The sequence below is a fragment of the Melanerpes formicivorus genome, unplaced genomic scaffold (assembly GCF_026170545.1).
Source record: "Melanerpes formicivorus ecotype bairdi unplaced genomic scaffold, bMelFor1.0.p_v2 SCAF_4, whole genome shotgun sequence".
Classification (NCBI taxonomy): Eukaryota; Metazoa; Chordata; class Aves; order Piciformes; family Picidae; genus Melanerpes; species Melanerpes formicivorus.
In genome coordinates this window covers 19,340,309-19,356,801 of record NW_027142356.1, presented here as the reverse complement: position 1 = coordinate 19,356,801, position 16,493 = coordinate 19,340,309, and the positions used below count along the sequence as shown (strand labels likewise).

The 16,493-nt window shown below is 40.3% G+C and overlaps 1 protein-coding gene across 5 annotated transcripts; it reads left to right on the top strand.

Annotated features, from left to right (window-relative positions):
- Positions 1-6,366: 6,366 nt before the first annotated feature.
- Positions 6,367-14,790, top strand: NPY5R (neuropeptide Y receptor Y5). Of its 5 annotated transcripts, none has more exons than XM_068137171.1 (4): positions 6,367-6,545; positions 8,768-8,903; positions 11,160-11,248; positions 12,102-14,790. In XM_068137171.1, exons 3-4 carry the CDS (start codon positions 11,240-11,242, stop codon positions 13,443-13,445), a joined length of 1,353 nt encoding a protein of 450 aa, XP_067993272.1. In that variant the 5' UTR covers positions 6,367-6,545; positions 8,768-8,903; positions 11,160-11,239; the 3' UTR covers positions 13,446-14,790. The 5 variants fall into 5 exon arrangements, with proteins under 5 accessions (XP_067993272.1, XP_067993271.1, XP_067993275.1 ...); XM_068137170.1 differs by having other exon boundaries at positions 8,765-8,903; XM_068137172.1 differs by lacking the exon at positions 6,367-6,545 and adding an exon at positions 6,624-6,760.
- Positions 14,791-16,493: the final 1,703 nt, after the last annotated feature.

Sequence of the window (16,493 nt, the reverse complement as noted above, 5' to 3'; positions counted from 1 at the left end):
TACATGCTCTTACATTCTTACCTTCTGGCACACTCATATGGCAACACTGTTACACTGTGGATAACCCTCAAGCGAGGAACTATGATACTTACAGCTAAAAAAATCAGTTGTACATAATAAATTATTTTAATTATTTTTTTTCTAACAGCATGAGCCTCACAAGGAGGTGCTGGAACTGAGCACTCAGGCTGACGCTTACTCTCTATTTCCAGGAGCTCGACTCAACTGCATTGTAACTGCAGTGATTTGTGTAAAAAAGGAAAGTTCAGGCATACTTCAAAGTTCCTATGAACCAGTAACTGGGGCACTGTTGACATTAAAATCAGCAGCCAGAAGGTAAGTGCAAGCTGTATATAATGCCTCTCAAGAATATCAGTCATACTTGGGTTATCAGTCTCCATCTGAGCAAAGCAAAGGTGAATACTCTCAGTGTGGTAGTTTTAGGCTATGCCTTTAAAATTTAGCTGCAGATTTCGAGCAGAAAAGTAGAAAAATATAAATAAATCACTGTTGGGTATAAAAAGGAAACAAAAATATTATTCTAAACAAATTCATTGGATAAAAGTCTGGGATAAGAGAAGCTGTCTCATAACAATTCTTCACATTTCCCCATTCTCGTCTCTTCTCTTCTGATCTTGGCTATCTTGCTTTGCTTGGGAGAAGATAACATGCTTCTGGCTGACCTTGGGATAAGCCTAACCCAATGCTTTCTCTAAACTCCATTCTCTCTCTTGGGACAGGAGAATTTGGAGGGGGGGGGGGGGGGGGGGGGGGGGGAGGTGGAACAGTCTTCTCTGGTCTTCTGACCAGGGTGGGTTTTGTGTTGTTTGCTAATTGTAAATATCTGTATAATGTTGTAAATACTGTCTATTTTGTACATATTCGTTGCATTCCATTGTAGAGTGTAGTTTTTGCTTGCAAATACAGCTTCATTTGCTTCTAGCTGAGTTGGTCTGGCTAAAAGTTAATGCTGGGGGGAAACTTCAACCCACCACAGAGATCTAAGCTGAAGATCCTGTAAAGAACATATTTCTGTCTGTAGAAGTGACACTCTAGGACATGTTGAACTCACGATCACATTAAAGATAAAAAAATAATTATTGTCCAATACAGAGGTTTTAAGACTATCAAATGTATTGGTAGGAAGGAAAAAACTCTTTTTTGATGCTAGGATGATCTTACTACTTCCTGGTAATACTCTTACCTAAATGGGCAAATGACCAGTTGAAAAATTAAAATAAATACTATGTGATGCAGAATTGTAGTACTTTGCCAGCAGGTATTCAGAACAGAGGTACATTTTGAGGGCCTGTTCAAAATAAGAGGCTTTGGTTTACATGACAAAGTTTTGATAGTGGGACAGGGCTGCAGGTGTGGCTCCTGTTAGAAGACACCAGAAGCTGCCCCAGTGTTGGACAGGCTATTTTCAGATAACTGCAAAATAGAGCCAGTGTCCAAGGATGAGCCCATCAGCTGATGATGCTCCTGTGATAACATACTTAAGAAAGGTAAAAAATGCTGTGAACCAGTTGTGAGAGAGGAGTGATAAAAACAAACAGCTCTTTGGACATCAAGGTCAGTGAAAAAAAGAGGGGAAGGAAGTATTTCTGGAGCTGGAGCAGATATTCCCCTGCAGCCCATGGAGGACCATGGTGGAGCAGATATCCATGCTGTGGTCTGTGGACAGAAACCCACACAGTAGCTGGTTTTCCAGCAGGAACTGTGAGCTGTGGGAATCACACATAAAAACAATCCATTCCTGAAGGAAAGGACCCATGCTGGAGCAGCTCTTGAAGAACTCCAGCCTGTAGGAATGATCCAGGCTGAAGCAGTTCAGGAAGGACCGTATGCCATGGGAGGGACCCCATAGTGGAGCAGGGGAACAGCATGAAGAGGAAGGAGCAGAGAAACATGTGATGAACTGACCACACCCCACATTCTCCATCCCCCCGTGCTGCCAGGGTGAGTGTGAGTGTAGAAGTGTCAGGAGGAAGGAGGAAGGTTGATCCTAGGAAGTCATATTGGTTTTCTCTGAAGCACTTTGCATACATCTGAGCACTAAACCACACTAACAAATAACCACTGGAATGACAGTCTCTTTTCAAACTCATTCTCATTACATGTTGTGCAGTAAATGCCATAGCATCAAAGTAGGTTCTGTAGGAAACTCAGGCTTCAGCATTTCCTAGATATTTTGTGCATCTTCAATCTCAACATCAAGCTTAGTGTCTCCAGCTGGAGCATCAAGTTCTCAAAAACATCAAATGATTCTTCAGCAACTTTTCTATTGATTACCACTGTCAGGACATGATAAAAGTGGAGTAGGAAGGTAGCCATTGTGTTAAAGATTATCCCCTTCCAGGAAGTAAATTATTTCAGTGCATCAAAGACACCCTGGACTGGAAGGCTGGGTTTGTTTGTATGTGTTTATGTGTGCAAAAGCATGATATTGCAGGAAGAGCATAAGTAAAATAAACAAGTACAAGTATCTGAACTAAAGAAACAGAACAGCTTGAGTGAAAGAATACAGAATTTCTCTGAAGTAAAAGCACTGAGAAGGGAACAAGATGCTTTTAAGAAATATGTAGAAAAAAATATGCCAAGAGATTGGCCCATTAAAATTCACTTTAACTCTCAAAAAATTGAAAACACATCATAAAATGAGGCTACCAGTTAAATTACAATGTATTGCCATGTGTTCAGGTAATCCAATCCCTCTGCAAAACTTAAATCCACGAAGTGCAAGAACACCACGAGAGTAGCTTGTGGTTTCTATTGTATACAAACCAAACTTTAGCCAGCACTAGGGAAATTATTGGAAATACCCTCTGAAGGTTTTTTATTTTTATTGTTATTGTTTTCATTTTCTAGTAATGAATGTCAGTACCATCAAATACTTGCATTTTACATTATGTGTTCACACTCCTTGGGGCAGAACTCTGTCAATAGACTAGGTGTTTTGTTGTCAAGTACAAGGAGAATAGCAGAAGGGTCTCTGTTTGGCTAAGAGACTGCAACTGACACCAAATATAACAACACTCCATTTAACTGCTAATGTCACATACCTAAAGAAGTGTGAATAATTACATGGTTAATCTCTTCTAGAAGTCTTATTGCTGTGTCTTCATTTTCAGCAGTACAGCTAAACTAACTAGTGTAAAGCTATTCTGATCATACAGTGTTACTTACAGACTGCTCAAGGTACAAACTAAATTATGTCCACCTGATTAAAATGCTAAGCCATTACTTTCTGCTACAGCTACCTCACTCTGTCCATTTAGGGTTCAAATTCATGTGCACTCATATACAAGCTGTTGTCTGGCTTCATATGAAGCAGAAATAGGCCCTGTGCTTATCTATGATTATCCAATAGGGGCATTAATAGTCCATAACTATAACATCAGCCAAAAAATGTGATGATACATTAGGCAGCAAAAATGATCGATTACATGCTCACTTTTGGAAGTATTTTATTACCTAGCAAACAGATGTCCTGCCTTTTATCACAAAGATACCAACCACTGCAATTCCTTTAGTAGTCCAAGGCTCACTGCCTTCATGCCAAGTTGATTTATGCAAGGGAAGAATGTGTGAAAGGGCTGGGCAATACAGAAGCCAGACATCAGTGGTAATTTTGATAATATTTTGCAATAGTATTTTCACAGTAATTTTGTGGGGATGAACAATTGGTTTCATATGTGGAAAAAATTTTGACCAACAGAAATGCTTTATCTCACAAAATGCCTCAAACTCTGTAGTATCCATGTCTTAACCTTCAATCTTGCCCAAGGATAGGTGCTCCATTGGTTGCAGCCTTTACGATAACATTAGACTGACTCAGAATGATCGTCTACATGCTGTGGAATTTGGACATTAGGTAACTTCAACTCAGACTTTTTGTGGCATTCATCAGTTCTCACCAAATTCCATTGGAACTTTGAGTCTTTGTGTCTTTAGAGTTAGCCTTTAGAGGCTAAATCTTGTTATATATTGGGATGATACTTTCAAAACAAAGATACATTCAGGAATGCAGTAAGAAGCATGCCAAAAAAAACCCAAACAACTGCATTCATATAACAGAATTCTCTCCTGTATTCTCTCCTATTGTGTCCTTCTGACTCGGGAATTTCAGCTTCCTCTCTCTAACGTGCTATTTTTCTTCTCCAGCTCCTCTTTGCATCATCACCACTTTGTACTTCCTTGAGGGATCCTCTATGGTTTCAACAACCTTATGAAGGCTGGTTTCTAGGGAACTTGTACTACTATCTGTTGTCAGTCCTGACATTAAATATCTCTGATGCCATTACCTCTCCTATCTAGATCATCTACTTTATTATTCAGTAGTATTACTGGCAAGAGAGAAGCACACAAACAATACAAAGGAAAAAAATATAATGGTCTGAATAACAGCAATTGCCTCTGATGTGCACAAATATCAGGGATGAATTGTCCAAATGCAGCAGAGAGAAATCTGGTGTTATTTATAGGGGGAGGGGAAGAAGAATGGGGGAAGCAGGTAGGCAAATAAAACCACACCTTGTAGTAAATTACTGGTTGATGAACCCTCCTGAAAGAAGACAACTAATAAAACCAGTATGATGTTTTATTCTGTGAGAAAACTGCTTTGTGGAAGGAATACTTGTAGTACTGATTGCTTCTGCTAAGGAGCATGTCATTTATGAAGGCTGTTTGGAAAACTGTAGTAGATAACTGCCTGCTTTAGAAACGGTCATCATAGAGGTAAGCTGCTTGTGCGTTTAATGAAGGTACAAAGACATGCCACATAACTCATAGCTGTAGAATGCAAGAAACCATAATTACCACCTGTGGGCTCTGCTAACGGATTTAGATTTTTTTTTTAGAGGCATTGTCAGTCTGCTGTAGCCAGGTATTTTCACAGGGAGACACAGTGTCTCTAAAACGTCCCTCTTTCCAGGGAGGAACTTCCACATGAAGAAGTGGGGCTAGCAATGTGAAAATCTTCCCTGGAACAAAGGACACCTCAGTAAATTGATGCCCTGGGAGATGGTCTTAATTACCACTACCACCACAGACCAGGGTGAGTTTCTGTCTTCATAGCAACTATTTCTGTGAAAAGCTTCAAAGCCATCAATGTTAAGTGGGAAGATGGTCAGAAATGTTAAGAACAGCTTCTCAGCCCTAAACCGGATTAATTTGGTTCTCCTTTGTGACTAATAGGAGAGCTGTCTTAAAACGATGCGATGGATTGGCACATCACTTCTACCTGGCAGCTCCCTGTGCTCCCCTTGCACATGCAGTGATTCACCAGCAGTGGGTGGTGAATAATGCTGAAACGGGAGAAAGATGGGATGCAATCTTCCTCCAAATCCTGAGCTCATCTGTCGAAGATTAAGGTTAATTGCTCCATGATCACTTACCCTAAAATGAGTCAATTTAATCTAATTTAAATAAGGAACCTAACTGGACTTTCTGAATACAATATGGTTGGTCCAGGTGTTTGATCTTTTGAGTGGTATGGTCCTTCACAGACTAATTATACTGCCAGCTTTTCTGCAGTGCTGTGTTAATATTAACTGTCAAAGAAGTGCCTTGGCAAAATGAGAAAGTCATTACATTTTTGTGTCAGAATCTGCCACTTGTGCTCCCAGAGACCTGCATGTCACTCAGTTCTCCAGCAGCCCTGTAATTGGACTATGATCAATGACTCTTCTTGTGCTAGAAGATAGCAGCTGGTGAGAACAGCAGAATTTATCTTTTCATGCTTTGTGCTATGACATACCCATCAATTTTTACACTTTAAAACATCACTCATTTAAAAAAATGCCCTGCCTTCCCACTGATGGCCCAGGTAAAATTAAAACGACCCTTCAGATATTTGCCTCTGTAAGAACTGAATTACTCAATCCAGAAAGGAAAACTATTTGGGTGGAATCCATCACCTCCCACCTGTTCTAAAATAATGGTAAAAATTAGAGGGTGTCCGAGCAGTATTGCATAAATACAGCCAGAGCTCCGCGACAGCCAAAGTGAGTGGGACTAGGGAGGGCTCAGGTCGTTGCCTGGCTATGCTCATGCTTCCCCATGTCCCGCGACACGTAGAGGATTTGTGTCCTGAATTCCGGGTGAGACACCGAGCACATCTCTTAAATGAGGGCGAACGCGGGTGTGTTTACAGTTTCGCTGTATTTCCATGGAAACTCTAACTACCGAACCGAGCGCGGCCAGAATCCCAAGCTCCAGGTACCGCCCGGAACGGCCTCCTGGGATGCGCCCGCGCGACGGCCCCAGACCTGACCCCGCTAGCGCCCTGCCCAGCAGCGAGCGTGGCGCCCAGCACCGCTGGTGGCTTCTCGCCGCGGGGCCCAGCCCTCGGCCGCAGGAGAGTCCCGCCGCGTAAGATGCTCCGCCAGGCAGCCGGGGGGCTGTGCGCTTCCCCCGGCTCCCGGGGAGCGGTGCTTCCCGCACCGCGGTGCGGGCCGGAGCTATGAGTGCTGCGCGCCTCGTCCTGCACCCGCGACACGCACCGTGGCCCCTTCCGCCTACCATCGCTGGGAAACTCCGAGGTAACGCTGCGCGGGGCGCGGAGGCGCCGCGCAGGCAGTCCCGCGGCGGGACCAGGCACACTCCCCGCGCGGGGAGGCTGCGCAACTTTGCGTGGGGTAGCGCGCTGCCACCACGGAACTGTTTGTGCGTCACCGCAGCCTCGGGGCTTCGGTTGCCCTGGCCGTGGCTCAGCCCCGGCGGTTGCAGGGAGCCCGGGGCTCTTGGCTGAGGGCAGGTGCGTGGTTTGGGACGTAGGGAGGTTCGGAACGCACATTACAAAGTGATTCCCTAGGGATGTGTGGAAGGGCCAAAATAAGTCTGTCTAGTTTTGGTTTGGTGTTTTTTGTGTTTGTGGATTTTTGTTTTGTTTTGTTTGGTTTGGGTTTTTTTGTGATTGGTTTTGTTTGTTGTACTTCGGTTTTGTTGCCTGCCCCCCACTTCACAAGTCAGGAGCTGCTGTGCTCCCTGGTGTAAAATGTAGTCATACATTGCAAGTTTTCTGTTCTGACCAAAATATACCATATTAGATTGCATATCATTTCCTTGGAGCTAGAGAAATAATCTTATTAGTTGGCTTTTCCTTATTTTGGGAGGCTGTGTTCTTGTTTTCCAAAATAATGTTGCAATTCTCAGACACAGAGAGACGTACCATTAACATGCACAAAAATCTATTTGTCTGGATTTCTGAAGTAATCTCATTCCTTTGAATTCTTCGAGGTTCTTGAAGTAAATTTTTGCTGTTGCGTGTAATGAACAGGAGCATTTGAAGCGGCAGCATTTCACCTTTAGTGAATGCAACTCTTCAGTGGTTTCAGTTTTTGGCTCAGACATTATCTCAGTCTTTAATGATGTCAGGGCATCCATTTCTCAAGTAGCAACAGCGTAATTCTGCTTTCTTTAAGCTGAGGTGGTCAGGTGGTTACAGCCTGTCATATTGGCTATGTATAACTGTGTAGAAATTGAAAGGCTTTCTTTGACTTTGTTTTCTATACAGCCCTGACACCACTCCAGTATTATGGGTGCAGAAAAATTGCATTTCTTAGGGAATTTTCACATTTTGCTTCCTTTCTCTGTGTGTCCCATCTTTATTTATTTTTAAGGCAGTGAAAGGTCTCCTAAGGCTGTTATTTTTTTCACAGCTGTAATGATTAGTTGTCTTGTTACACGAACTGACCTGACTAGGCTATGCAGGGACCAGCAGTCAGAGTCAACTTAGTTCTGATACTGAAGGATGAAAACTCATATGCGTTAATAAACCTTAGTATAAGTATCTCATCTAATATAAAGAATATTTTATGACAGAAGAATTGCCTTCAGAGAAGTATGATTGCCTGCCTGACTTCTATGTTTCACAGAATTAGAAAATGTCCCCTTAAATATGGAGAGAAAGAGAAATATCTAGCCTATTCACTCTTTTAAATTGTGATTTATTATTTTTGCATTTTAAATTATATCTTTAAGTAGTGAGATCAATTATAAGATTTTAAATGTATTAAACTAGTATATTTGGGGTTGTGTGGTACCTCTAAACCGGAACAATGGCTTAAATTCTCCCTGGCACTTGGGCCTTAGATCAGCTGCAACTGAAAATTTCTCCAAAGCATGGTTTTGGGGAAAACTAGAATCATAGTAATCAGATAGTTATACTGAGGTATATCACAAACAAATATGATTTGAGGAGGTTTTACTTGAAATCTTTCAAGGCCACAATACATCAGCTTTCATAAGATACATTTTACTGTAAAAGGTAACCACAAATACTACTCGTGTTTAATGTTAACTGCATTCATTTGGTTCTGACAGTAAGTATTCAAAACCACCTTGGATCCTCCCCTCCTGCCTAGTGCAGCCTAGTCTTCTGTCTCAAGCATCCCATTGAAACTAAATCACAGAATCAATAACGTTGGAATGAGACTTTAAGCAAACCAATTTCAAGTTCACAGGGTGTGATCTCATACAAGTGTAGTTGAGCACAGTCTTGGGGATCATACACAGACTAGGAACACAGAAAGGGGACCTCATTTGCCTGACTAATTGATGTGGGATATGAAAGTGATCCAACTTTTGGAGATGACAGCTAGAAAATCTCCATCGGGTACCTTTGAAATGATTACATTTGTTCTTGAAAACATGCACAGGATCATTCTGGTACTGTGGTGCATTCAACTGAGAAATGCACTTCAAACAAAATGAGAACATTTTCAAAAGAAGCTATGTTATTTAACTGTATCTCCCACAGCAGGATTTTCAGGAATCTTAATTTCTCTGAAAACTACATCCACATGCCTCACCACGATTGACCAAGTGACAAGGAGGAGAGCGAGTGGATCCCCCAAAATAGAAGCAGCTGCTTAAACAAAGCAGGAAGATAACTGCCAGTAAGTGAACACAGCCTTGTGAAATCAGTGGTATGCTAATATGAATTTGGGGACTGAAGATCAGTTATATGAGAAAATCACTTTTTGGATCTTTTCTGACAGTGGTACTCAAGCTGAGAGAGCAACTGGTTTTATCAGGAGAGGAAGCTCAGAGCAAGAGATTCACTTGACAGTTTTTGAAAATTTTTGGGAAACTTCTCCTTTCGTTTTGCTTTCGTTCCACACATCCAAAATGAAAATAAAATTCTCTTTGGGCATTTTGCAAAGGTAACTTCTGTCAGCACAGCAGTTCTCTGTTGAGGCCAAGGCTACCCTCTTATTCCCTCCCTTTGTCTTCTGTCACTCTGAAACTGTGACTAGAGGCGGGCGGTGCAGAAGAGTGGTGGCCCAAGTGTACAGTCAGGGCCTGACTAGAGCATATTGTGGCTTCTTCCAGTTCTCCTTCCTCACTGAAACAAGGACGTGTGGTGGGTGGAGGTGGCACCTGCTCAACTCTCACAAAGGGCAGAAGGCAGCCATAGCACAAGGGGGTGGAGCTGGAGAGTCTACACTGGGCTTCAGAGGCATGCTTGCTAAGCTTCTTCCATATTGATGTGTGTATTTGGGTTGGCTGAGATGGAGTTCATTCTCCCCAGAGCATCTTTTTGCTGTGTTTTGCAGTGGTGTACCTGGGTGTTGATAACACACCAGTGTTTTTGCTACTGCTGAGCTATGCCCCAATGCTGTACTTTTCCATTTTCCCTGCCAACAGTAGGATGAGGGGTGGGCAAGATCGAGGGAGGGGATGAAGCTGGGCCAGCTGACCCAAACTATTCCATAACATATGACATTAGCTCAAATAGAAAAGCTAGCTGAAAGAAGGAAGTGTGGGGGCATTCATTGATGGCGTCTGTCCTCTGGAGCAACCGCTCTGTGTATTGAAGCCCTGCTTCACAGAGGGTGACCAGACATCATCTCCTGATGGGAAGTAGAGAATAACATCTTTGTTTGCTTTTGCTTCCACATGTGGCTTTTGCTTTTCATCCTATTACATTGCTATTTTGACTCAGAGGCCTTTGGTTATGTCTTCCCTCTACCCTGTCCATCTGAAAAGGGGAGTGATGGAGTGGCCTTGGTGGGCATCTGGCCCCCAGCCAGGGCCAAACCACTACAGTGTGTCTCAACAAAATATGCCTACTTCAGCAAAATCAGCAGCTTTGTTTTCAAAGAGTTCTATCAAAACCACAATGAACTTCTCTTGTAAGGCTGTAAGAACTTTATGTGAAGGTGTAGAAATTCACAGAACTTGGCAACAATCGTTCAAGTGAAATTTTAAGAAGTGGGAAAACATGTAATAAAAACACACTTCTTTCTTTTTTTCTTTTTTTTTTTTTTTTTTTTCCCTTGGGTTTAATTTAAGCTTTACCTGTATGGAATATAAGGATCAGCCTAAGATCAACCAGTATCACCAAAAGGTCTACAGAAGAAGCTGCAGGTTTTGTAAAGGGGTCAAATCTTTCACACATACCCATCAGCTATTATAAGTTAAGCATTGCTGTATATTGTTACTTCTCAATATGACCTTTGGGCAGATACAACTGTAAGGGAGTTTAACTTATTGAAAATACCTGTATGTGCTGTGAAAGCAATCCTCATCTCACAGGTTAGTCCTTAACCTAGTGACAGTTAAAATAGAAGATGACACAGAATGATCCCTCAGCACAGAGTTACTGCTATAGCGCACATAATTATCAAAAAGCTCATTCCTACAGAGTCATCACCACTTTAGGAGTATTGTAAGAGTTTTTGATGCTTTTTGAATCTCGGGATGGTACTGGATTTCCTCCCTTCTTTCTTATTAATCTTCTTATTCTCAGTCAATGACTGATTGATTAGTAACAAGATTTGGACAGATCCAGTTGCTGAATAACAAGTCTTTTTTTCCCTTAGTTAAATAACTCCTGATTTGTTTCAAAACTGCTATCAGACAATCAGCTCAACTAGTAATGCTTTCTGAATCTGTGTGAAATATAAACTGCAAGAGGAAGGTGACCAAGCAAAAGGAAAATTGTCCAGAATTACACTAATGTCTTTTTCATATTAACTCCTCAGGTATATGCAAGTTTTCCTACACACTTTCCAGCTAAGATGTATGTGGTAATGCAAAGATAATAGAATGTTTACTCTGAAAATATTAGGCAGAAAATAGTTCATACTGAAATGCAATGTACAGTTGAAATGGCTTTCATGAATCAAAACAGAGTTTGCAAATTGCAGGTGTGTGCACCCACTGAAATCTGCAAAAGCATCAGTCATGGCAAAACCTGTTGTTTCTCCATGTTGGATAAAGGGAAAAAATGATAAAGGTAGGACATAACAGGGACATAATTCATTAGGCTGAGGTAGTGGAACGTAGTTCATTCAGGGAAGAGCTCTGCTGTAGTTTTCTCAGACAAAAGTCTGGTTGAGTAACATTTAGAGAATGGAAAGAAATTTCAGCTGATTTTGGAAGTCACTGTGGTCTGCAGTTCACAGTGGTATCAGATGAGTACTAGCAACAGTTAAAATATATTAATCATTAAATAGAAGATGGCTTGTCTATGCACCATATTAGGAATTCCATCTTGGATCAGTGGATCTCCTTATAAACTGATCCTTTATGAAAGCTCTCACCTATTTTGTGTTTGTTTTCTACTAGCGAGGTAAGAAATACTGCTGTAATTGCTAACATAGTCAAAATACCATATATTTTCAGGTGCTCTTATTATAATTTGCTGCCATGTAAGGATTAGGCACATGGCCAGATGGTGGTTGTAATTTACTTACTCATATTAATGAGTTGTTATCCACATGAGTAATCTCACAGACTAAATGGATTGCTTTAGCAGCTAACTGCTCCCTCATGGAAAGGCTGACAATATGGTCTAGAGCAAAGCATAGTTAAAAGGTAGTGTCATAATGCAGAATCTTAAATTGTCATCATCCCATGTGAGCAGCCAGGTAGGAGGCCTAACGTGTGCTGAGCACCACATGATAAAACCTAGAGAACTAATCTGCATTTACCTGAATTTGCACAGGATCTGCCTTACAACAGAATAATACCACTATTAATTTATTTGCTTTATGGTGATACAAGGTAAATTTCTGTTCCTTCACTTTCTGATTAACACCGGTATCATCCTTCCTTCAGATGCTAATTAATGCCTTTCTTGTTTTAAGGAGCACTCTAAAATGGATTTAGGATTCAAAGACCATAACAACAGGACACCTACCAAGAATACGTCTGCTACTACAAAGAATTTTTCTGCCTGGGAAGATTACAAGAGTAGTGTTGATGACATACAGTACTTTCTTATTGGGCTGTACACACTCATAAGTCTGGCTGGTTTTATGGGAAATCTGCTTATATTAGCAGCTCTACTAAAGCGCAAGCAGAAGACAATAATAAACATTCTTATCGGTAGCTTGGCCTTTTCTGACATCTTAGTTGTGCTCTTTTGTTCCCCTTTCACTCTGACATCTGTCCTGCTTGACCAATGGATGTTTGGCACTATCATGTGCCACATAATGCCCTTCCTCCAGTGTGCGTCAGTTCTAGTTTCAACTTTAATGTTAATATCTATTGCTGCAGTCAGGTACCGTATGATAAAGTATCCCCTTTCTAGCAATTTAACAACAAAACAAGGCTATTTCTTAATAGTTACTATTTGGGCCCTTGGCTTTGCTATTTGCTCCCCTCTGCCAGTTTTCCACAAAATTGTGGACCTCAGCAAAATTCTGAATTTAGAGGCACTGGAGAACAGGCTCTTGTGTATTGAGTCATGGCCTTCTGATTCCTACAGAATTGCCTTTACATTAGCCTTATTGTTCATGCAGTATATATTGCCACTGGTCTGTTTAACTGCTAGTCACACCAGTGTCTGCAGGAGCATAGGTTCCAGACTATCGAACAAGGAAAACAGGTTTGAAGAAAAAGAGATGATAAACCTAACACTTCATCCATCTAAGAGTACCAGCAAGCAGGTGCAGCCCTCCAGCCATTCGAGGTGGAGCTGCGCCTTTGGTAGAAAGCACCACAGAAGATACAGTAAAAAGACTTCGAGTGTGATGCCAGCTATTTCAAGGCATCATCAGGATACTCATTCCAGAGACCTCCCAGAAACCTCTGGCACAGAAAAAAGTCACCTCTCTTCCTCCAATAAATTTATCCCTGGGATACCTGTTTGCTTTGAGATGAAACCAGAAGAAAACACTCAGATCCAGGACATGATTACAGTATCCCAATCCATCATCAGAATTAAGACAAGATCCAGGAGAGTTTTTTGCAGACTGACAATGCTAATCTTAGTTTTCGGTTTCAGTTGGATGCCTCTTCACCTTTTCCACATTGTGACTGATTTTAATGCTACTCTCATTTCTAACAGACATTTTAAATTAGTATATTGCATATGCCATTTACTGGGTATGATGTCCTGCTGCTTGAATCCCATCCTCTATGGGTTCCTTAACAACAGCATAAAAGCTGATTTAATGTCACTTATTCCATGCTGCCAAATACCATGATTTTATGCACCCCAGGTTACAATAAAACAAACAATTGTGGCTTTCAAGCATACAAACATGTATAGCTGCAGAAGCTAAAGTTGTTTGGTTTAGTCAGATTTGGTTGTGATTAGTAGTGTTTTGTGCAAATGAATAGTTCTGTGGCTGCATGTGTTTCTTGCACTGGAGAGAAATACATACATGTACTATAATACTCCTCTGCCTGTTACACATAGGAAATCATGTCCAGTGTACCAAACCTAAATGCCATTTTCATTACCTAAAGTATTGATGACCTGTGTTTTTGAATTATACAAACTATCTAATGAGTAATAGATGTAAGACTACTTAGACACAGCAGTCTTAACTGTCAAAAACCTTTAACAAAATACATACCATTTACTACATAACTATTGTTGAGACTATTTCAGTCAAAACTTTGACTGTTTTCTAAGATAATTAAACATCTTTTCCTGGATGTGATTAGAATTCATCTTTCCTTAGGTCTTTGACTCATACCTTGCTGATTTTCAGGTTGCCTTATTTCCTGGAATGAATTTTGGGTAGTTGTTCTTGTCTAGATTGTCTCTCTCACAGTGTGTTTGTCCAATACAACCTATCTCTGATGCCTTTAGCCGGTTTTTGTTGTGCCTTGTTATTTTATGTAATTTTCCACCAAGCCTGAACTTGTCTGTAGTTATGTCTTTGTTCTTACAAGTGATGACTTCCCTGAAAATATAACATGCCTCTCTGATCAGAGTAAGCCTTCACTTCATAAGTGATAGTGGAAAGAAAATGGAAAGACAGCAGGATTTGTTTCTTTTCCTTTACTGAAAAGCAAAAGCTTACCATACTTCATTATAGGTGACCCACTCGCTTTGGAGAGCTGCAACAGCTTTTAAATATACAGATGTGTGCGTGCACATACACCATGCACATGCACTGTGCACAAACACAGAGGTTTTGTGTCTCCATTTTCTCTTTCCATTTCTCTCTCCCCTTTCTCCATTTTCTCCATTTCTCCTTTTTAACAAGACTGGTACTTTTCCTTCCAAATTTGAATCGTACACATCTTCCCTAAGGGCACCATATTACATTTCACACTACAAATGCAGAGTATGTACACATTATATAGATAGATGGATATACACATACATATTCTTTCCCCCCTTCCTGGATTACTCTAACTTAATATCTCTGCCCTCAGGATTCAGTAAATGTACAAAACCTCTGCCCTGAATTTTAAGCTGTAAAACCTCTCCACAGGCCTAGCTAGTGATTCTTTCTTTTTCTCCTCTAAGGTTTCTAATCCAATAGGGTTTTTTATATAGCCTTTCTAGGATGAGAAATAAAGTTATTTTCATAAATGAGTAGATGGGAAAGGTCATTGTGCATTTTTTGCCTCGAGATACTTCTCTTCTAGTTAGTCTTTAGAAGTGAAAACAATTCTTTTATTTTGAAAATCATCAAATTAATTTTATCATACTGCTAGGATTCTGAGACCTTTTTTTCCCCAAGCTATCATCTGCTAAGGAGTCTATTACATACCAGTGGATAATATCTTTGCTTCTATCATTAAGGTATTTCCCTGAAGTCTAGTTCCCAGTAACCCATTGTTCTTTGTTTTCACTAGTGATATACTCTAATAGTTTTTCCTGGACACTATTGCATTTTGTGGATTATTGCCTCCTAAAAAATCTACTGTGTCATTTTATAGAGTACAAATGGTACAGAATACAGGATATTGGAACAATAGGTTTTAGAATAGCTTTAAGATTGTTTTTTAATAGTTTAATTAAACAATATAGTTAATTTTTGTACACAAACTTCAGAAAAAGTTTTAGATCCATAGCCAGAAAATGATGTAGTTCTATGGGAGTTACAGCAGTTTATGCCCTATTTATGTCTGCAGAATTCCATGTCATTGCAATATATCATTTAACCTTATTTATACCGTGTGAGGTCAACAATAGTATAAGACAGTAAGAAAGTAGTCGGTTGGTTGTTTGAAATGTTCCTTCTAGCTTTTTAAAAATTGTTATTCTTTCCTACTCTATTTATTTTCTATTCCTTTCTTTATATACATTCAGCATTTTAGCCCTTTTAAACTCCTACATTTGGGGTTGTTACTAAAATATAAAAGAACTGTTTAATTAGTAATTTTTCAGATAAAATTATAGTCATCCTAGGACTTGAATTCGACCTCCCTCTAGTTTCAGAGGTGCACAAAGCTTGGTCTGTACATTGGTGGTTTTATATGAGCCCTATCCCTGGATGAAGTCAGTAACTCTGCTCTCAACACTGATCAAAGGACCACAATTAGAATTTGTCAGTAAAGAACTAAGGCAGCTACTGAACTCCTTTAGTCCTGTGACATTTATATCTGTTGCTCTCTCTTAAGAGTGGAAGAATATTTATTTTCTGTTTGCTTATAGATCAGTCATCATTATGTTTTGACATCTCCACAATATTAGTGTCTTTCCTCTGAAGTGTTAAACAAAAATAATGTAACTTTTCCACCTTCTTTCAACAGCCATCACAACTTGGTCCCAGTATCAGCAAGGAATACATAAGAGGCAGACAGTATCAAGTGAAGTCAGACAGAAAGCAGTTCCCCCAAAAGAGTAATTTCTGTGAGCAGGAGGGCAAACATCTGAAACATCCATTTAAAGTTTCCCCAATCTGGAAAATATGTAAAAAAATAATTAATTAAATAAATCTCAAAACACAAGGATACCTCCACCCCATCCTTATTGAGTAGTGTTCATCTAGTTTGAGCTGCAGTAGATGCTCCTATGGGCTTCATGTATAGCAATGACTAGCAGTGTGGTAATTGTCTTCACTGTGTACGGCAATATGGCAGATGTATCTCACCACAATATCCAGTGACACTTTATCACACTCATATGTATACAGGCATATGTACAGGTATGGATAGAGATAATACGCACTTCCTAAAAAACAAAGCACATTAAAATGGATTTTGAAACAGCACATATAATCAGGTCCTTTGGCCAGCTAAACTACTATGGCTCTATTCTATAAACTCAAAATCTAAATAAACAGGAA